Source organism: Schistocerca gregaria, chromosome 4, assembly GCF_023897955.1.
Source record: "Schistocerca gregaria isolate iqSchGreg1 chromosome 4, iqSchGreg1.2, whole genome shotgun sequence".
Lineage (NCBI taxonomy): Eukaryota > Metazoa > Arthropoda > Insecta > Orthoptera > Acrididae > Schistocerca > Schistocerca gregaria.
Genome location: NC_064923.1, coordinates 204,704,925 through 204,727,419, shown reverse-complemented (window position 1 = coordinate 204,727,419; position 22,495 = coordinate 204,704,925). Strand labels below are relative to the sequence as shown.

At 44.3% G+C, this 22,495-nt stretch overlaps 1 protein-coding gene across 1 annotated transcript in view; it reads left to right on the top strand.

Moving 5' to 3' along the window:
• LOC126365774 (soluble guanylate cyclase 89Db-like) overlaps positions 1-22,495 on the top strand; it is a 430,509-nt gene that overhangs the window by 400,759 nt on the left and 7,255 nt on the right. The window contains exon 12 of the mRNA XM_050008298.1: positions 7,382-7,471. Coding sequence (XP_049864255.1) covers positions 7,382-7,471 — 90 coding nt within the window. The remainder of the gene's footprint in view (positions 1-7,381; positions 7,472-22,495) is intronic.

Genomic DNA, 22,495 nt, shown 5'->3' with positions numbered 1-22,495 from the left:
AACTGCTCTCTAAGACCGACCTGACCCAACCGAACACTGCGAGCTACCACTCCTTCTACTGCCGACATTGCTCTCTGGTCTGCGATTCTATTGTACACTACTGGCCATTAAAATTCCTACACCAAGAACAAATGCCGATGATAAACGGGTATTCATTGGACAAATATATTATACTAGAACTGACATGTGATTAAATTTTCGCGCAATTTGGGTGCATAGATCGTGAGAAATCAGTACCCAGAACAACCACCTCTGGCCGTAATAACGGCCTTGATACGCCTGGGCATTGAGTCAAACACAACTTGGATAGCGTGTACAGGCAGCTGCAATACAATACCACAGTTCATGAAGAGTAGTGACTGGCGCATTATGACGAGCCAGTTGCTCGGCCACCATTGACCAGACGTTTCCAATTGGTGAGAGATCTGGAGAATGTGCTGGCCAGGGCAGTAGTCGAATATTTTCTGTATCCAGAAAGGCCCGTATAGGACCTACAACGTGCGGTCGTGCATTATCCTGCTGAAATGTAGGGTTTCGCAGGGATCGATTGAAAGGTAGAGCCACGGGTCGTAACACATCTGAAATGTAACGTCCACTGTACAAAGTGCCGTCAATGCGAACAAGAGGTGACCGAGACGTGTAACCAATGGCACCCCATACCGTCGCGCCGGGTGATACGCCAGAATGGCGATGACGACTACACGTTTCCAATGTGCGTTCACCGCGATGTCGCCAAATACGTATGCGACCATCATGATGCTCTAAACACAACCTGGATTCATCCGATAAAATTACGTTTGCCATTCGTGCACCCAGGTTCATCGTTGAGTTCGCCATCGCAGGCGCTCCTGTCTGTGATGCAGCGTCAAGGGTAACCGCAGCCATGGTCTCCGAGCTGATAGTCCACGCTGCTGCAAACATCGTCGAACTGTTCGTGCACATGATTGTTGTCTTGCAAAAGTCCCCATCTGTTGACTCAGGGATCGAGACGTGGCTGCACGATCTGGTACAGCATTGCGGATAAAATGCCTGTCATCTCGACTGCTAATGATACGAGGCCGTTGGGATCCAGCACGGCGTTCCGTATTACCTTCTGAACCTACCGATTCCATATTCTGCTAACAGTCATTGGATCTCGACCAACGCGAGCAGCAATGTCACGATTGCGGTTTATCGTATTGAGTCATTGCTACAATCTGACCTTATCAAAGTCGGAAACGTGATTGTCCGCATTTCTCCTCCGTACACGAGGCATCACAACAACGTTTCACCAGGCAACGCCGTCAACTGCTGTTTGTGTATGAATAATCGGTTGGAAACTTTCCTCATGTCAGCACGATGTATGTGTGAATGCTCTGAAAAGCTAATCATTTGCATATCACAGCCTCTTCTTCATGTCGGTTAAATTTCGCGTCTGTAGCACGTCATCTTCGTGGTGTAGCAATTTTTATGGGCAGTAGTGTAGCTTAAATATCACGGGCAGCACGTGAGCAATCCATCGAAGTTACATCTGCTTGAGTGCGCTAGCAATAAAATCTTACAAAACATATTGCAACAGTCGTCGGAAGGGTCCATGCCGGAGGGCATTACCTGGGTGATCTCACTATTCCGGAAGTTACAATGGCTCAACAACATAAGTATGTGTCTATCTTTGGTAACCATGTTCATGTAGTTCGGCACGATGGCATCTGCGAGCAAACCAAAGTAACGCGTCACACAGCTCGCAGTGTATATGCATTTTTCGAAGAACACCAGCATTAGTTTACCGCACTCCCTTGACCACAATAGTCCGCGGATTTTAAACCAATCGAAAATCTGTGGGATCCTCCAGTCGACCAGTTCGCGTCATGGAGCCTCAACCGAGGAACCTAGAAGAGCTGGCCACGGCAGTGAGGTATGCGTGGCTCCACATCCCCGTCGGCAGCTTCCAGAACCTCACTGACTCCCTTCCCGCATGTCTCGCAGCGGTTCACGGTGCAAAAGCTTTTTATTCTGATTTTTGACAAGTGGTCACATTAATGTGACTGAACGGTGTATGATCTTCGTGTTCCACAATTTGCCTTTACCGTTAGGTTAGACAGCCCGAGCTCTTAACTCATGATACTGTACAGCTCTTCAGGTATTTGTTATGAATGCTGTTGGAAGCGTAATCTGGTTATGTTCAATCGAACGTAACCAGCCGTGACATAATAAATGCGTGTCAATACAGCTGTGGTGGTTTCTTTTTAATATTAATTCTTTTAAAAGTCTTAGCAGTGTTGGGAACTGAAGTGCATGCGATTGATAGGGCGGAAATGGGAATTTGATGACGTGACGCAGAGCAGGGTATGAGAGTTGAATGATGGCTTAATTCAAATCAACTGTACACTGAAAACTGTAAAAAAAAAAAAAAAGAAAAAAAAATTACGTCTATGACTTTTACTATCATAAGGGGGCCCGCACTACAGCATTACAACAAAGAAATCTTTGTATTTTAAGTTTAATGATGTGCGCTCCTGTGTGGTGTGGACCCCTAGCCTGCAGCCTTTGGAACTTCCTTTGCACCCTTTGTGGTTCTTTAGTGGATAACGGTGCGAGGGACAGGTGCAGTTCTTGGACGGAGAATTCAGATATTAATTTAGTCTACATATCAAATAGTAAAAGTAGTACAAAACTTTATTGGCCTTAGTTGCAGCGTCAGTTTGAATGTTGAAATATGTACAGATACAAAGATTTACATTTCGGTCAGTCTTCAATGCAATGATTGCTCCGTAGATGACGAGCCCTGACCGCCATGAAGGTCTGTAAATGTTATGAAATGGCAAAGTAACGAAATGGGGATCTGTGTGAACTTAAGTAGACTCCAGAGAGGGGATGCTTGCATATCGCTGGCAGCGTCGTAAGCGTTCGCGGCAGAACCCTCATGCCGCGGTGGCGGATGCAGGAAACACGGCGGCGCAGCTGGCAGAGTGACGCGGCGCGCGTATTTTAAAGTACGGCAGACCGGATGGCGACTGATACCGCACAGCCTACAGAGGCGCGGCTACACAGTCCAGTGTGCATCAGCACAACAGAGTGAGTGACAGACACTAGTTCACGAAAGAACTGCCACAGCAACCGCCGATCGCGAAACGAATTTGGTCATGCCTTGTGTTTCGGTCGCCATTGTCAGATGACTCTGAGTCTGAGGGCCACAATTACGACCACTAACGCAGTTGCTGTAATTCGTGTTCATCATATCCTTCTGAGTCTATTAGCGAGAATGAGCAGCAGAGGGATTAGGCTATTATAAATCTGCAAGACGAACTCAGTACTGCAGGTTAACGGGAAACGTAACGAACAGATTCTGTTCTAAATTACACAGACGTTGCCGACGTGGCTATAATGGTGCGCAGGTAATGACCAGCCAAGAACTTTGCCGTTTCCTATGTCTGTCATCCACTTTGTTAGTCTGATACAGGTATAGAATCTATGTTATTCTGATAGGAAAGTCAGTTCTGTCCCTGATCACACAAGCGACGACATCTGCACGCTCTTCAACCCATAGAGCAGAAGACGTGGAACCATTCTCATAGACACTTCCACCCCCACTGCAGTATTCAGAGTGTAGTCAACACTGTGGACGAAGTCATAAACTCGGCCCATCGACATGAAATGGCAGTTGTCCCGTGCTATGGTCACACAGAATTGTAGAATTATCGACTACTCACTCGAGGTTGAATAAGACCCTGTTCTGCATGCCTGCAGACACCTGTTCTGCCCATCATTCACCGTACAGTAGTTCGGGTAAATTCCCAGTGGTCTGTACGTCTCTAACAATTACTTTCTTATTCCTGGTTATGAGCCTAACGTCATTTAGTGTGTCGGTGTCTGGAACAGGGAACTCCGGTACCCCGGACCGGCAACCGTTGAAGCCAGCCGGAGCGGGAATGATGGGACGCGTTTGAAATTCGCTAAGCATTAGGATACTGCGATAAGCAATACCAGGGCAAGTAATTCAGTTGACTCTTCTAAACAGAGTAATAAAATGTTGGACAGTCAAACATAGGTACAGGGAAGTTAACTGCGAAGAAATCTTAGGTAACACGAGAAATACTTCAAATGAATGACGAAAGAAGAAAGTGCAAAAATATTCAGGGAAATTCATGAATACAGCAACATTAAATCCCTTAGGAATGAAATAAAAAGGAAGTGGAGGGCAGCGAAGGTGAAATGGCTGCAGGGAAAATGTGAAGAAATCAAGAAAGAAATAATCGTAAGGAGACTGACTTAGCATATAGAAATGTCAAAACAATCTTCGGTGAAATTAAAAGCAAAGGCGGTAATATTAAAAGTGCAGTGGGAATTCCTGGATTAAATAGTGAAGAGCTAGAAGATACAAGGAAACGACCAATTACGTTGGCGTGTAAAATGTGTGAGACTCCTCGGGCATGGATGTGTGTGGTGTCCTTAGGTTAGTTAGGTTTAAGTAGTTCTAAGTTCTAGGGGACTGATGACCACAGTAGTTAAGTCCCATAGTGCTCAGAGCCATTTGAACCGACAGTGCGACAATTATCACATAGTGAGCTTAAATCTCATGCATCCGAGTTGCTGACAAGAATAATATGGAAAGACGGGTAACTTACATTCTGCAAAAGAACCAAGAGGGACACTATAAGAGTGGAAGGCCAAGAACGAAGTGCTCCGATTAAAACTGGTGTAAGGCGGGGACTAGTCTTTCACCCTTACTGTTGAATCTACACATTGAGTAATCAATGATGAAAATAAAAGAAAATTCGCTGATGATATTGCTATCCTCATTGAAAGCGAATACGAATTACAGGATCTTTTGAATGGAATGAACAGTCTAATGAGAACAGAATATGCACTAATAATAACGTCAAAACTGGTGATCACGAAGCAAACGAAGTTAAGGAATTCTGGTACTTAGGAAGCAAAATAATCCATGATAGATGTAGTAAGGAGGACGTAAACAGCAGACTAGCATTGGAAAAAATGGCATTCCTGGTCAAGAGAAGTCTGATAATACCAAACATGGGCCTTAATTTTAAAAAGAAGTTTCTGAGAATGTACCTTTGAAGTACAGTATTGTATGGCAGTGAAACATGGAGTGTGGGAAAACCGCAACAGAAGAGAATGTAGGCATTTGAGTTGTGGTGTTCCAGAAGAATGTTGAAAATAGGATGGACTGATAAGGTAAGGAATGTGGGGATTCTCCGCAGAACAGGAGTGGGAGATACCAGAAGTTACATTACCTAGTAAGAAACTTATCAGCAAGACGACAAAAACGGTACAAAACCTTCTTTGTAATTACTAGCTAGCTATACATTACAAACCGTAAGTCCAAGCTACACTATGTGATCAAAAGTATCCGGATCCCTTGCCGAAAATGACATAAAAGTTCGTGGCGCCCTTCATCGTTAATGGCCGCGCGGGGTAGCCGAGCGGTCTAGGGCGTCTAGTCACGGTCCACGCGGCTTCCCCCCTTCCCCCGTCGGAGGTTCGAATCCTCCCTCGGGCATGTGTGTGTGTGTGTGTGTGTCGTACTTAGCGTAATTTAGTTTATTTAGATTACGTAGTGTGTAAACTTAGGGACCCATGACCTCAGCAGTTTGGTCCCATAAGACCTTGCCGAAATTTTACCACCGTTAATGCTGGAATTCAGTATGCCTTGATGGCAGCTTCCACTCTCGCAGGCATACGTTCAATCAGGTTCTGGAAGGTTTCTTGGGGAATGGCAGCCCATTCTTCACGGAGTGTTGCACTGAGGAGTGGTATCGATGTCGGACGGTGAAGTCTGGCACGAAGTCTGCGTTCCAAAACTTCCCAAAAGGATTCAGGTCAGGACTCTGTGCAGGCCAGTCCATTACAGGGATATTTTTATCATGTAACCACTTCGCCACAGGCTGTGCATTATGAACAGATGCTCGATCGTGTTGAAAGATGCAATCGCCATCCCCGAATTGCTCTTCAACAGTTGGGAACCAAGGAGGTACTTAAAACATCAATGTAGGCCTGTGCTGTGATAGCGCCACGCAAAACAACAAGGAGTGCAAGCTCCCTCTGTGAAAAATACGAGCACACCATGACACCACCTCCTCCGAATTTTACTGTTGTCACTACAAACGCTGACAGATGACGTTCACCGGTCATTCTCCATACCCACACCCTGTCATCGGATTGCCACATTGTGTACAGCGATTCGTCACTCCACACAACGTTTTTCCACTGTTCAATGGCCCAATGTTTAAGCTCTTACACTGAGCGAGGGGTCGTTTGACATTTACCGGCGTGATGTGTGGCTTATGAGCAGCCGCTTGACCACGAAATTCATGTTTTCTCACCTCCCGCCTAACTGTCATAGTACTTGCAGTGGATCCTGATGCAGTATGGAATTCCTGTGTCATGGTCTGGGTAGGTGTCTGCCTATTACTTTACGACCCTCTTCAACTGTCGGCGGCCTCTGGCAGTCAACAGACGAGGTCGATCTGTACGCTTTTGTGCTTTACGTCTCCCTTCACGTTTCCACTTCACTATCACATCGGATACAGTGCACCTAGGAATGTTTAGGAGTGTGGAAATCTCGCGTACAAACGTATGACACAAGTAACACCCTATCACCTGACCACGTTCGTAGTCCGTGAGTTCCGCGGAGCGCCCCATTCTGGTCTCTCACGATGTCTAATGAGTACTGAGGTCGCTAATATGGAGTTCCTGGCAGTTGATGGCAGCAAAATGCACTTAATATGAAAAACGTATATTTTTGGGGGTATCCGGAGGGGGTGTCCGGATACCTTTGATCACGAAGTGTATGTGAAAAACGCTAACAAGAAGAAGGGACAGGATAATAGGACGTCAGTTAAGACATCAGGGAATAACTTCCTTGATACGAGTACAAGAGGGGGCTTTATGGAGTAAAAACTGTACAGGTAGAAAGATTGAAATACATTATGAAAATAATAGAGGACGTAGGGTCAAGTGTAACTGTGAAGTGAAAAAGTTGGCGGGCCCCACCACCAAATCAGTCAGATGATGGATGACAAAAAAAAAAGACTCCTCCTCATCTTTAGTTTAATTGGGCTATAATTTCATTGTGTTTCAGTCTTTCTTGCTCAACAAATACTGCGTATAATGCTGCGTCACTATCTAAAAGGCCGAAAGGTAGCATTCGAGAGATTTTAACTGCATGCTAAAGCCATTTTGTGTGTACAATTTGAATGTAAGTTCGTGGGGAAACTTTTGGTAATTGTTTTCATATACATTTAGAGCATTTCATGTGTATTAACTGCATTTCTTCCATCAATATACCTATACAACTGGATGTGGAAGTGCTACTATAGACTACCTTAATACATCACCATTGACGTAATTATTTCATTATTTTTAATTCTTTTTTTCTCAGCCCGGAGAAGTTCACGTTTCATGCAGAACGCGCAAGCTGTTGCAAGAACCAGTGTACCACTTCGAATGCCGAGGCTGCATTGTAGTTAAGGTGAGTTCAATTGAAGACGTTCGCTAAGTCCAGTACTAATATTACAATATAATTAAACTTCGTGTGCTCTTTCACAGCTCTAGTTCTTCAGTCCTTCTACGTTATAAACCAAATAGAAGTCAGATCCATACTTAGTGAAAAACAGCACTTCTTCTGTGAAGCTGAGATGATTATTTCATTTTAATGACATTGGCGTCATAATTCTTCCCGCATTCTCATTAACAAGCAAACGGAGAAAATTAGTGTGAGAAATCTAAAATATGGTAGTCATTACGCCCCAAAAGTGAACAATTGAGACATTATGTGGCACAAAAGTAGTAATGATATGAAATGCAAGTCGTATGTAGGCCCACCGCAGTTTCTGACAAAGACAACTATCAACTCAGCAAATGTCCTGCTTCCTGGCTGGCAACAGAATTACGTCGAATAATGAACAGCCTGGCCACCAACAGATACACACGCACACACGCATTTATACCCGGTACAGTCACATTAATGCGACCACCGCTCTACGTTAGGAGTGTCCGTCCCGATAGTTGAACGGTAGTTCAGCGTGTTCGGTCAGAGGGTTTAGCTACCTTCTGCAATAAAAAACTCATTGAACGGATCAAATAACAACCTGAACGAGTGTCATCAGACGTCCGCCACGAACAAAGTCAACGAACAATATAAAACAAAACGAGATTTTAAAAAATATGGTCAGCGTGACGGACTGTCGTCCTAAAGCGCCCGGGTTCGATTCCCGGCTGGGTCGGGGATTTCCTCCGCTCAGGGACTCGGTGCTGTGTTGTCTTCATCATCATTTTCCCCATCCGGCGCACAGGTCGCCAAATGTGGCGTCAAATGTAATAAGACATACACGAAGGCGGCCGGACCTGCCCCGTAAGGGGTCTCCCGTCAATGACGCCAAATGCGCATTTCCATTTATGTGGGGCGTCAACGTGCAGTAACCAGTCACAAGCGGCAGGTACCAGCGCTACCAGTAGAGGGTATAAAAAGCGTGTCGAGAAGACGAGGAAAACAGTGGAGTCTTTGTCGTAATGCGGAGAGGAGCGATTTCACTGGTGATCATTGGCTTTAGCAGCTCGAGTGGAATCATTTGTAAACTATCCACGCGCTGACGTGGTTAAAGTATACAGTGGATGGCAAAATGGCGCTATCCAAAACCGGCGCCGAAACAGCTGTTGTGTATCACGTATCATAGATGACTGAGGCGAATGACGGGTGCGGAGATGTATATAGGCGAATAGACGTGCAAATGTTGAGCATGTGACCGCCCAGATTAACCAAGTGGCTACCATCAGTGTCTCCTAAACGATCGTTCACCGAACACGGCTGCTTTTGGGCCTGCGTAGCAGGCGCTTGGTTCAGGCACCTTTGCTGGCAGCTGTTTATTGGAGATGCAATTTGTAATGCAATACGGCCACGACGTCCAGTTCGTGGCAGGCAGAAGGTCTTTTCAGATTAATCACATTTTATGCTCCATCGGACAGACGGCCATAGGTATAAACGTTGTGAAACGTCTGAAAGCAAATACCCTGCTACAATTGTTGGAGGGATCCAGACAGAAGGGCATTTCTTGGCTGACATCGTCATTCCAGAAGACACAATGCATCAACACAAGTATGCACCTATGCCTGGGCACCATGTCCAACCCTACATGCAGTTCGTTTTTCCTCAACACTGAGGCATCTACCAGCAGGACTATGCAACGCGTCACATAGCTCACAGTGCAGGTGGGTGATTCGAAGAACACCACGGTGAGTTAACCGTACTCCTATAGACACAAAACTCCCCAGATTTAAACCCAATCGAGAATCTGTGGTACCACCTCCATCGGGCTGTTCGCACCATGAATCCTCAACTGGAATCAACATGGCTCTACATCCCCATTGGTACCTTCCAGAACCTCGCTGACTCTCTTGTTGCACTTCTTGCAGTGAACCTTGACGGAAAAGGTGATTATATTAGTCTTCTGACTGGTGCGCCCAGCCACGAATTCCTCTCCTGTACCAACATTTTCATCTCACAATAGCACTTGTACCCAATCTCTTCAATTATTGTTTGAATGTATTTAAATCTCTGTCTTCCTCTACAGTTTTTATCCTCTATAGCTCCTGCTGGCTAAGACCACGGTAGCTATCCACTGATGTCTTAACTGATACCCTATCATCTTGTCCCTTCTTCTTGTCAGTGTTTTCCATACATTTCGTCGCCCGTTCTGCTAATTGACTCCTCATTCCTTACCTTATCAGTCCACCTAATTTTCAACATTCTTGTGTAGCACCACATCTCAAACGGTTTGATTCTTCCCTGTTCGGTTTTCCCATTGTCCATGATTCACTGCCATATGCATTCTCAGAAATTTCGTACTATGGCTGATAACAGTAAACTTCTCTTGGCCAGGTAAGCCCTATTCTCTAATGCTCGTCTGCTTTTTGTGTCCTTTCATCGCCCACCATGAAATATTTTGCTCCCAAGGTAGCAGAATTCCTTAACTTCTTTTACTTCGTGATCATTAGTTTTGATGTTAAGCTTGTCGCTATTCAGATCTCATTACTTTTCTGTTGTTTTTTTTTCAGTTTATTCAAATGGTTCAAATGGCTCTGAGCACTATGGGACTTAACATCTATGGCCATCAGTCCCCTAGAACTCAGAACTACTTAAACCTAACTGACCTAAGGACAGCACACAACACCCAGTCATCACAAGGCAGAGAAAATCCCTGACCCCTCTGGGAATCGAACCCGGGAACGCGAGCGCAGGAAGTGAGAACGCTACCGCACGACCACGAGCTGCGGACTCTTCAGTTTATTCTCAACCCATATTCTATACATACTACACTGTCCATTTCACTCAAGAGATCCTGTTATTATTCTTCTTCTTCATTGAAGGTAGCAATGTCATCGTTGTTGTTGTTGTTGTCTTCAGTCCTGAGACTGGTTTGATGCAGCTCTCCATGCTACTCTATCCTGTGCAAGCTGCTTCATCTCCCAGTACCTAATGCAACCTACATCCTTCTGAATCTGCTTGGTGTACTCATCTCTCGGTCTCCCTCTACGATTTTTACCCTCCACGCTGCCCTCCAATGCTAAATTTGTGATCCCCTGATGCCTCAGAACATGTCCTACCAATCGATCCCTTCTTCTAGTCAAGTTGTGCCACAAACTTCTCTTCTCCCCAATCCTATTCAATACCTCCTCATTAGTTACGTGATCTATCCACCTTATCTTCAGTATTCTTCTGTAGCACCACATTTCGAAAGCTTCTATTCTCTTCTTGTCCAAACTAGTTATCGTCCATGTTTCACTTCCATACATGGCTACACTCCAAACAAATATTTTCAGAAATGACTTCCTGACACTTAAATCTATATTCGATGTTAACAAATTTCTCTTCTTCAGAAACGCTTTCCTTGCCATTGCCAGTCTACATTTTATATCCTCTCTACTTCGACCATCATCAGTTATTTTACTTCCTAAATAGCAAAACTCCTTTACTACTTTAAGTGCCTCATTTCCTAATCTAATTCCCTCAGCATCACCCGATTTAATTTGACTACATTCCATTATCCTCGTTTTGCTTTTGTTAATGTTCATCTTATATCCTCCTTTCAAGACACTGTCCATTCCGTTCAACTGCTCTTCCAAGTCCTTTGCCGTCTCTGACAGAATTACAATGTCATCGGCGAACCTCAAAGTTTTTACTTCGTCTCCATGAATTTTAATACCTACTCCAAATTTTTCTTTTGTTTCCTTTACTGCTTGCTCAATATACAGATTGAATAACATCGGGGAGAGGCTACAACCCTGCCTCACTCCTTTCCCAACCACTGCTTCCCTTTCATGCCCCTCGACTCTTATTACTGCCATCTGGTTTCTGTACAAATTATAAATAGCCTTTCGCTCCCTGTATTTTACCCCTGCCACCTTTAGAATTTGAAAAAGAGTATTCCAGTCAACATTGTCAAAAGCTTTCTCTAAGTCTACAAATGCTAGAAACGTAGGTTTGCCTTTTCTTAATCTTTCTTCTAAGATAAGTCGTAAGGTCAGTATTGCCTCACGTGTTCCAACATTTCTACGGAATCCAAACTGATCTTCCCCGAGGTCTGCATCTATCAGTTTTTCCATTCGTCTGTAAAGAATTCGCGTTAGTATTTTGCAGCTGTGGCTTATTAAACTGATAGTTCGGTAATTTTCACATCTGTCAGCACCTGCTTTCTTTGGGATTGGAATTATTATATTCTTCTTGAAGTCTGAGGGTATTTCGCCTGTCTCATACATCTTGCTCACCAGCTGGTAGAGTTTTGTCATTACTGGCTCTCCCAAGGCCGTCAGTAGTTCTAATGGAATGTTGTCTACTCCGGGGGCCTTGTTTCGACTCAGGTCTTTCAGTGCTCTGTCAAACTCTTCACGCAGTATCGTATCTCCCATTTCGTCTTCATCTACATCCTCTTCTATTTCCATAATATTGTCCTCAAGTACATCGCTCTTGTATAAACCTTCTATATACTCCTTCCACCTTTTTGCCTTCCCTTCTTTGCTTAGAACTGGGCTGCCATCTGAGCTCTTGATATTCATACACGTGGTTCTCTTCTCTCCAAAGGTCTCTTTAATTTTCCTGTAGGCAATATCTATCTTACCCCTAGTGAGATAAGCTTCTACATCCTTACATTTGTCCTCTAGCCATCCCTGTTTAGCCATTTTGCACTTCCTGTCGATCTCATTTTTGAGACGTTTGTATTCCTTTTTGCCTGCTTCATTTACTGCATTTTTATATTTTCTCCTTTCATCAATTAAATTCAATATTTCTTCTGTTACCCAAGGATTTCTAGCAGCCCTCGTCTTTGTACCTACTTTATCCTCTGCTGCCTTCACTACTACATCCCTCAGAGCTACCCATTCTTCTTCTACTGTATTTCTTTCCCCTATTCGTGTCAATTGTTCCCTTATGCTCTCTCTGAAACTCTGTACAACCTCTGGTTCTTTCAGTTTATCCAGGTCCCATCTCCTTAATTTCCCACATTTTTGCAGTTTCTTCAGTTTTAATCTACAGGTCATAACCAATAGATTGTGGTCAGAGTCCACATCTGCCCCTGGAAATGTCTTACAACTTAAAACCTGGTTCCTAAATCTCTGTCTTACCATTATATAATCTATCTGATACCTTTTAGTATCTCCAGGGTTCTTCCACGTATACAACCTTCTTTCGTGATTCTTAAACCAAGTGTTAGCTATGATTAAGTTGTGCTCTGTGCAAAATTCTACTAGGCGGCTTCCTCTTTCATTTCTTAGCCCCAATCCATATTCACCTACTATGTTTCCTTCTCTCCCTTTTCCTACACTCGAATTCCAGTCACCCATTACTATTAAATTTTCGTCTCCCTTCACTATCTGAATAATTTCTTTTATTTCATCGTACATTTCTTCAATTTCTTCATCATCTGCAGAGCTAGTTGGCATATAAACTTGTACTACTGTAGTAGGTGTGGGCTTCGTATCTATCTTGGCCACAATAATGCGTTCACTATGCTGTTTGTAGTAGCTTACCCGCATTCCTATTTTCCTATTCATTATTAAACCTACTCCTGCATTACCCCTATTTGATTTTGTGTTTATAACCCTGTAGTCACCTGACCAGAAGTCTTGTTCCTCCTGCCACCGAACTTCACTAATTCCCACTATATCTAACTTTAACCTATCCATTTCCCTTTTTAAATTTTCTAACCTACCTGCCCGATTAAGGGATCTGACATTCCACGCTCCGATCCGTAGAACGCCAGTTTTCTTTCTCCTGATAACGACATCCTCCTGAGTAGTCCCCGCCCGGAGATCCGAATGGGGGACTATTTTACCTCCGGAATATTTTACCCAAGAGGATGCCATCATCATTTAATCATACAGTAAAGCTGCATGTCCTCGGGAAAAATTACGGCTGTAGTTTCCCCTTGCTTTCAGCCGTTCGCAGTACCAGCACAGCAAAGCCGTTTTGGTTAATGTTGCAAGGCCAGATCAGTCAATCATCCAGACTGTTGCCCCTGCAACTACTGAAAAGGCTGCTGCCCCTCTTCAGGAACCACACGTTTGTCTGGCCTCTCAACAGATACCCCTCCGTTGTGGTTGCACCTACGGTACGGCCATCTGTATCGCTGAGGCACGCAAGCCTCCCCACCAACGGCAAGGTCCATGGTTCATGGGGGGAGGGCAATGTCATCAGCGAATCTTATCACTGATATCCGTTCACCATTAATTTTAATCCCACTCTTGAACTTTCTTTTATTTCCGCCATTGCTCCCTCGATGTGTGGATTGAATAGTAGGATGAAAGACTACATCCCTCTCTTTCATCACTTTTAATCCGAGCACTTCGTTCTTGGTCTTCCACTCTTATTTTTTGCCTCTTGGTTCTTGTGCAGCTTGTAAATTACCCGTCTTTCCCTGTTATTATTGTCAGCAACTTGAATGCGTCAGTTGTTAACTTCTCTGTCCGATAATTCTCGCACTTGTCGGCTGTTGTAGTCTTCGGAATTTTGTGGGTGATGTTGCACCAGAGGTCTTATGCAGCATATCGCCAGTCTGGATAGTCGTTTTTTTGCGACTTCCCTCGATGATTTTAGTAATTCCGATTAAATGTTACCCAAGTCTTCTGACCTATTTGATCTCAAGTCTTCCAAAGCTCTTAAATTCTGATTCGGATACTGTATCCATCTCTCTTCCGTATCGACTTCTGTTTTTTCTTCTATCACGTCATCAGACAATTGTTTCCCATCCTAGAGGCCTTTAATGTACACTTTCCTTGTATTCGCCCGCTCTTCTGCATTTAACATGGAAATTTGCACTGCACTCTTAATATTACCGCGTTTGCTTTTAATTTCACCGTAGGTTGTTTTGATTTTCTATATGCCAATTCAGTCCTCGACGGTTATTTCTTTGTTGATTTCTTCACACATTTCCTGAAAGCACTTCCCCTTGGCTGCCCTGCATTTCCTATTTATTTCATTTCTAGGGGATTTAATATTGCTGAACTCCTGAATTTCCCTGAATATTTTTGTACTTCCTTGTTTCGTCGATCAATCGAAGTGTTTCTTGTCTTACCCAAGGTCACTTATCATGGGTCCAAATTGCTGAGGTCATCGGTCCCTAGGCTCACACACTACTTAATCCAACTTACAAACACACACACACACACACACACACACACACACACACACACACATTCCCGAGGGAGAACTCGAACCTCCGACGGGGGGATTCGTCCGAACCATGGCAAGGCGCCTGAGAGCGTAGCTACCGCGCGCGACTTCTTCTCAATTACATTCTTTGTACCTACGTTTGACGGTCCAACATCTGCTATTGCACTTTTTGGAGGTGTCGACTCCCCTTCGACTGGACTACTTACTCTGGTATTGCTTATCGCAGTAGCCTCATCCTTAGTGAACTTCAAACACATCTCGTCATTCCCCATTGCAATATCTAATTTCGAGATCTCTGCCTGACCACGATGTAACCCAGCTGAATCTTCCCGCGCCTCCGGGTCTTTTCAACGTATACCTCTTCTACTTGTGATTGTTGAACAGAATTTTTGCTTTTACCGTCTAAAATTTATTCGTGTACTCAGTTAGTCTTTCTCATCTGTTGTTGCTGCTGTCAAGACACATTCCCCCATAACCATTTGTTTCTATTCCTTTCCCTACAACCGCGCTGCAATCCTCTTAGATCTAATAAGATCTTTATTTCCCTTGGCGTACTGAATCACTCCACCCCCATGAACCATGGACCTTGCCGTTGGTGGGGAGGCTTGCGTGCCTCAGCGATACAGATGGCCGTACCGTAGGTGCAACTACAACGGAGGGGTATCTGTTGAGAGGCCAGACAAACGTGTTGTTCCTGAAGAGGGGCAGCAGCCTTTTCAGTAGTTGCAGGGGCAACAGTCTGGATGATTGACTGATCTGGCCTTGTAACACTAACCAAAACGGCTTTGCTGTGCTGGTACTGCGAACGGCTGAAAGTAAGGGGAAACTACAGCCGTAATTTTTCCCAAGGGCATGCAGCTTTACAGTATGGTTAAATGATGATGGCGTCCTCTTGGGTAAAATATTCCGGAGGTAAAATAGTCCCCCATTCGGATCTCCGGGCGGGGACTACTCAAGAGGACATCACTATCAGGAGAAAGAAAACTGGCGTTCTACGGATCGGAGCGTGAAATGTCAGATCACTTAATCGGGCAGGTTGGTTAGAAAATTTAAAAAGGGAAATGGATAGGTTGAAGTTAGATAGTGTGGGAATTAGTGAAGTTCGGCGGCAGGAGGAACAAGACTTTTGGTCAGGTGAATACAGGGTTATAAATACAAAATCAAATAGAGGTAATGCAGCAGTAGGTTTAATAATGAATAAAAATATAGGGGTGCGGGTAAGCTACTAAAAACAGCATAGTGAACGCATTATTGTGGCCAAGATAGACACGAAGCCCATGCCTACTACAGTAGTACAAATTTATATGCCAACTAGCTCTGCAGATGATGAAGAAATTGATGAAATGTATGATGAGATAAAAGAAATTATTCATGTAGTGAAGGGAGACGAAAATTTAACAGTCATGGGTGACTGGAATTCGAGAGTAGGAAAAGGGAGAGAAGGAAACATAGTGGGTGAACATGGATTGGGGGATAGAAATGAAAGAGGAAGCCACCTGGTAGAATTTTGCACAGAGCATACTTGGTTCAAGAATCGTAAAAGAAGGTTGTATAAATGGAAGAATCCTAGAGATACTAGAAGGTATCAGATAGACTATATAATGGTAAGACTGAGATTTAGGAACCAGGTTTTAAATTGTAAGACATTTCCAGGGGCAGATGTTGACTCTGACCTCAATCTATTGGTTATGGACTGTTAATTAAAACTGAAGAAACTGCAAAAAGATGGGAATTTAAAGAGATGAGACCTGGATAAACTGACTAAACCAGAGTACAGAGTTTCAGGTAGAGCATAAGGGAACAATTGACAGGAATGGGGGAAAGAAATACAGTAGAAGAAGAATGGGTGGCTCTAAGGGATGAAGTAGTGAAGGCAGCAGAGGATCTAGTAGGAAAAAAGACGAGTGCTAGTAGAAACACTTGGGTAACAGAAGAAATATTGAATCTAACTGATGAAAGGAGAAAATATAAAAACGCAGTAAATGAAGCAGGCAAAAAGGAATACAAACGTCTCAAAAATGAGATCGACAGGAAGTGCAAAATGGTTCAAAGGGCTCTGAGCACTATGGGACTTAACATCTGTGGTCATCAGTCCCCTAGAACTTAGAACTACTTGAACCTAACTAACCTAACCATCACACACACCCATGCCCGAGCAGGATTCGAACCTGCGACCGTAGCATCGCTCGGTTCCGGACTGAGCGCCTAGAACCGCGAGACCACCGCGGCCGGCGTGCAAAATGGCTAAGCAGGGATGGCTAGAGGACAAATGTAAGAATGTAGAGGCTTACCTCACTAGGGGTAAGATAGATGCTTCCTACAGGAAAATTGAAGAGACCTTTGGAGTAAAGAGAGCCACTTGTATGAATATCAAGAGCTCAGATGGAAACCCAATTCTAAGCAAAGAAGGGAAAGCAGAAAGGTGGAAGGAGTATATAGAGGGTCTATACAAGGGCGATGTACTTGAGGACAATATTATGGAAATGGAAGAGGATGTAGATGAAGATGAAATGTGAGATACGATACTGTGTGAAGAGTTTGACAGAGCACTGAAAGACATGAGTCGAAACAAGACCCCGGGAGTAGACAACATTCCATTGGGACTACTGACTGCCTTGGGAGTGCCAGTCCTGACAAAACTCTACCATATGGTGAGCAAGATGTAAGGCGAAATTCCCTCAGACTTCAAGAATAATATAATAATTCCAATTCCAAAGAAAGCAGGTGTTGACAGATGTGAAAATTACCGAACTATCAGTTTAATAAGTGACAGCTCCAAAATACTAATGCGAATGGAAAAACTGGTAGAATACGACCTCGGCGAAGATCAGTTTGGATTCCGCAGAAATGCTGGAACACGTGAGGAAATACTGACCCTACAACCTATCTTAGAAAATAGATTAAGGGAAGGCAAACCTACATTTCTAACATTCGTAGACTTAGAGATAGCTTTTGACAATGTACACTGGAATACTCTGTTTCAAATTTTAAAGGTGGCAGGGGTAAAATACAGGGAGCGAAAGGCTATTTACAATTTGTACAGAAACCAGCTGGCAGTTACAAGAGTCGAGGGGCATGAAAGGGAAGCAGTTGTTGGGAAGGGAGTGAGACAGGGTTGTAGCCTGTCCCCAATGTTGTTCAATCTGTATATTGAGCAAGCAGTAAAGGAAACAAAAGGAAAGTAGGTATTCAAGTCCATGGAGAAGAAATAAAAACGTTGAGGTTCGCCAATGACATTGTAATTCTGTCAGAGACAGCAAAGTACTTGGAAGAGCAGTTGAACGGAATGGACAGTGTCTTGAAAGGAGGATATAAGATGAACATCAACAAAAGCAAAACGAGGATAATGGAATGTAGTCGAAATACGTTGGGTGAGTCTGAGGGAATTAGATTAGGAAATGAGACACTTAAAGTAGTAAAGGAGTTTTGCTATTTGGGGAGCACAATAACTGATGATGGTCGAAGTACAGAGGGTTTAAAATGTAGACTGGTAATGACAAGGAAAGCGTTTCTGAAGAAGAGAAATTTGCTAACATCGAGTATAGATTTAAGTGTCAAGAAGTCGTTTCTGAAAGTATTTGTGTGGAGTATAGCCATGTATGGAAGTGAAACATGGACGATAAATAGTTTGGACAAGAAGAGAATAGAAGCTTTCGAAATGTGGTGTTACAGAAGAATGCTGAAGATTAGATGGGTAGATCACATAACTAATGAGGAGGTGTTGAATAGAGTTGGGGAGAAGAGGAGTTTGTGGCACAACTTGACAAGAAGAAGGGATCGGTTGGTAGGACATGTCCTGAGGCATCAAGGGATCACAGATATAGCATTGGAGGGCAGGGGAGAGGGAGACCAAGAGATGAATACACTAAGCAGATTCAGAAGGATATAGGTTGCAGTAAGTACTGGGAGGTGAAGAAGCTTGCACAGGATAGAGTAGAATGGAGAGCTGCATCAAACCAGTCTCAGGACTGAAGACAACAACAACAACAACAACAACTGAATTACTCGTTCGATATCCTCGCATACTTATTCTGTCTTTCATGTTCTGCAAATATAGCTGAAATTTCGTTGTTGGCGTCGATTTGCTTTTGAATCTAATGAACACAACCTTATCAGCGAACTGTTTACAGTAGCTCACCCTCTGCCCTACCTTCCTATTCATAACGAATCCAACACCCGTGATACCATTTTCGCCTGCTGTTGATATAACTCTATATTCGTCTGACCAGAAATCCTGATCTTCTTTCCGTTTCAGTTGACTGGCCCTCACTGTATCTAGATTGAGCATTTCCATTTCGCTTTATAGAATTTCTGCCTTTCCTACTACGTTCAAACTTCTGACATTTAAGTCTCCGACCTATAGAATGTTATCCCATCATTGAGTATCCCATCTATTTCTCCTGTTTCATGAACTGTTGACGAAACCATTGTAAGGGGAATTGGTATAAACGTCCACAACTCGACACGGAAGTGATGGACGCACATCAACGCCCCTGGCTTTACTTTAACGCAGATTTTACCTCCTGATGGGTCATTCAATAAGAGCCACAGGGCAATGTCGTGATTTAACCACACTGGCAAAAAATTGAAATGAAATGATCGTATTGCATTGTTGGCCGGGAGACCCCATGCGGTGTTGTTCGGCTGTCGTATTGCAAGTCCTTTCTAGCTGACACCACTTCGGCGACTTGTGAGACAATGATGATGAAAGACACCACCCAGTCATCTCGAGGCACAGAAAATCCCTGACCCAGTTGGGAATCGAACGCGGGACCTCGTGCGCGGGAAGCGAGAACGCTACCGCAAGACCACGCGCTGCAGCAGCATTCGTATTCTGCACCATGGTTTTTGTCAGTGGTTCTGACAGTGCATTCGGTAAGGTGCGGCATCGTTTTCTATTCTCTGTCCTGGCACAATGAGTTTACCACCCCCTTTTATTGCCAACATGTGGCGCATATATGGCAGCGCCGAATCCCAGATTCAGGTTGATGACCTTATGGCGAGACCAATGACCAATCACCGCTGCTTAAGGCAACGTTGCCCACTTTCGACACTACTTTCTGTTTTAACACTGGAGCCACTCATCGGGTGCCTGATGACTCACCTTCCTGGACTCACGTTGCGACAGCAAAGTTTTCGCTTTCGTAGATATGTGGACAACCTCCTCCTCTTAGTCTACTCACAGACCGAAACACATATGGTACTCAAATTCATCTCAACGTACGGAACTGCAGTGGGCGGTACCATGACTGTCGCAAAATCCTTGGCGACGCCCACTGGACGTGACCCCTTGCACGAGGACTTAGCACCTCTCCCATGTGTGCCGAGACTTTGATACCCTGGTACCATTTTCACCTCCACAATGTTGCGCTCTGCCACTATCAGTTTTCGGCCTAACTTCCAACTTATCCGAATGGCACTGAAACAAAATCTTCTCTGGCGACTCGATATTTTACAACACGACGAATACCTCAATCAATATGGGGCGTCCAAGATGATCCACATTGCACAGTTATTCCCATTACCATTAACCATTGGACGCATCATCCAGGCTGCTTTCAGATATTTTCTTAGGCCAGCTCGATCTTTAAGGTCTGTTGCCAAGTGCTCATCCTCTCCCTGGGAGCAGGAGATCTTGACCTTGCCAATTTTCGACTCCGAGTGGCGTCTTTGTACATCGCCGTCATGCATTAGCAGTGGTAAGGTGGCGCTTCCCTTTCGCTCAGCTTGCTGGCATTCTTATGCCCACGTCCATATCCCCGCCAGTGTCACATCACGCCCCGTCTGGCGCACATTTCTGAATTCATTGTTACGCTCACGCTCACTTAATGAACAAGCACCTCTCTCACACCTCAGATTTCTTCATCCCACTACTTCGTCGCATATCCCGCAATTACGTCGAACTCAGATTTCCGTCGAGACAGTGGCCCACAATTTGGCGCCACGTCCACCAGCCTTTCTTTCCCTCTAACATCTGGGCAACATGGTACCATGTCTATTTGAAAAATTCGCCATAAATCAGCGCCTTGATACAATCGGCTAATCGGATACCCTGCTTTGTACATTTTACCACCTCGTAGATTTCGATGCCCATGTTCGCAACTCGTGGTCAAGTGGCTGGTGTTGCTGCCTGTGGATCACGGAGTCCTGGGTTCGATTCCCGACCGGGTTGGCGATTTTCTGTACCTGGGGACAGGATGTTTGTGTTGTCCCCATCATTTCATCATCATCATCATCATCATCATCATCATCATCATCATTCGTGAAAGTGGCTAAATTCGAATGTATGAAGATTGGGGCTTCGTATGGGTGCTGATAACCGTGCAGTTGAGTGCCCCAAAAACCTAACATCATAATCATCATCATCGATGCCCACCATCTGACTTGTGTTGCCATTGGCGTTGTCTGGAAACTGGATCAGCAGTTCGTTGCCTGCTAACTCCATGTTCCACTGGACTCGATCGACCTGTGGACTATTATCCAGCCTCAGGGCACTCATTTCCCCGCCACCAAAAACCTCACTAGTGTAAAGGCCAAGGGATGTACCATTAGTTACCTGTACATTTATGACGATCAATCACACCTTGACTTCTGGCAGTACTGGCAAACCACCCACAATGAAATAGAGCACCAACTGCACTACCATACGTTCTTCTCCAATTACCTACGTCACTCCTGCTCAGATGGACTGTGCCACACATGGTTTGCAATCCCTCCTCGCCCCCCCCCCCCCCTCCCCCCACACCTGCTGAGGTCTGAGACTCGCCACACTACATCTACATTTACATCTACGTGATTACTCTGCTATTCACAATAAAGTGCCTGGCAGAGGGTTCAACGTACCACCTTCATGCTCTCTCTCTACCGTTCCACTCTCGAACGGCACCCGGGTAAAACGAGCACATAAATTTTTCTATGCAGGCCCTGATTTTTCTTATTTTATCGTGATGATCATTTCTCCTTATGTAGGTGAGTGCCAACAGAATGTTTTCACAACGGAGGAGATTGAAATTTCATGAGAAGATCCTGTCGCAACGAAAAATTCCTTTGTTTTAATGATTGCCACTGCAATTCATATATCATGTCTACATTTTTCTTTTATGCATCCAGCTGCATGTCAGTCTGCATCGCTATGACTGCTTACACCTGTGATGGAAGGCTGCACATCCAAATAGCATGCAACAGTGAGTCTGTGCTATATAGATGGTGGCTGGAGTTGAGATAGCCTCCTGTTGCTGCATTCCTGTTGGCCAAGCAATTGATATATTTGTTGTTCTTCAGGTAATAAAATCTAATGGATCAGCTCTTCCTTTATCCGTGTATATGAGTAATGTGTCAGTGGGGCGGGAACTATTTCCTGAACTTTGGTGACATAGTTCTAGTGAAGGTAGCTCATGACATGCCTGAATCTGGCAGAGTCGCAAGTTACATTGTTACTCAGGAAGTGGCCTCCACTTGGCTGAACCACATGAATGGTTCCCAGGGCTGAGAGGGAGGCAGCCTGACCAGCACTCCTCTAGTGCTTTCCACTACTCCAGCACGAGTAGGAGGCATAGTATAACAGGGCTGCCTCCAGGTGTAAGAAGTCCGTGCATGTAGGGCATGTAACTCACTCTCAAGTCTCTGGGTGCATGCTAGTAGATCTTCTGTAGTCTTTCGCAGTTCCTCTAAAGTGGCCATCTTCCTTTAAATTAAAATTCTAGCATAAGCGGAAAGAACACAATAAAAACAATTCAGCAGAAAAAGACTCACAAATAAAACAAAATAAATAAAACAAATGTTTGAAGATCAATTATTTTTCATGCTTGACTAAAAGCAAACACAGAATTGTTC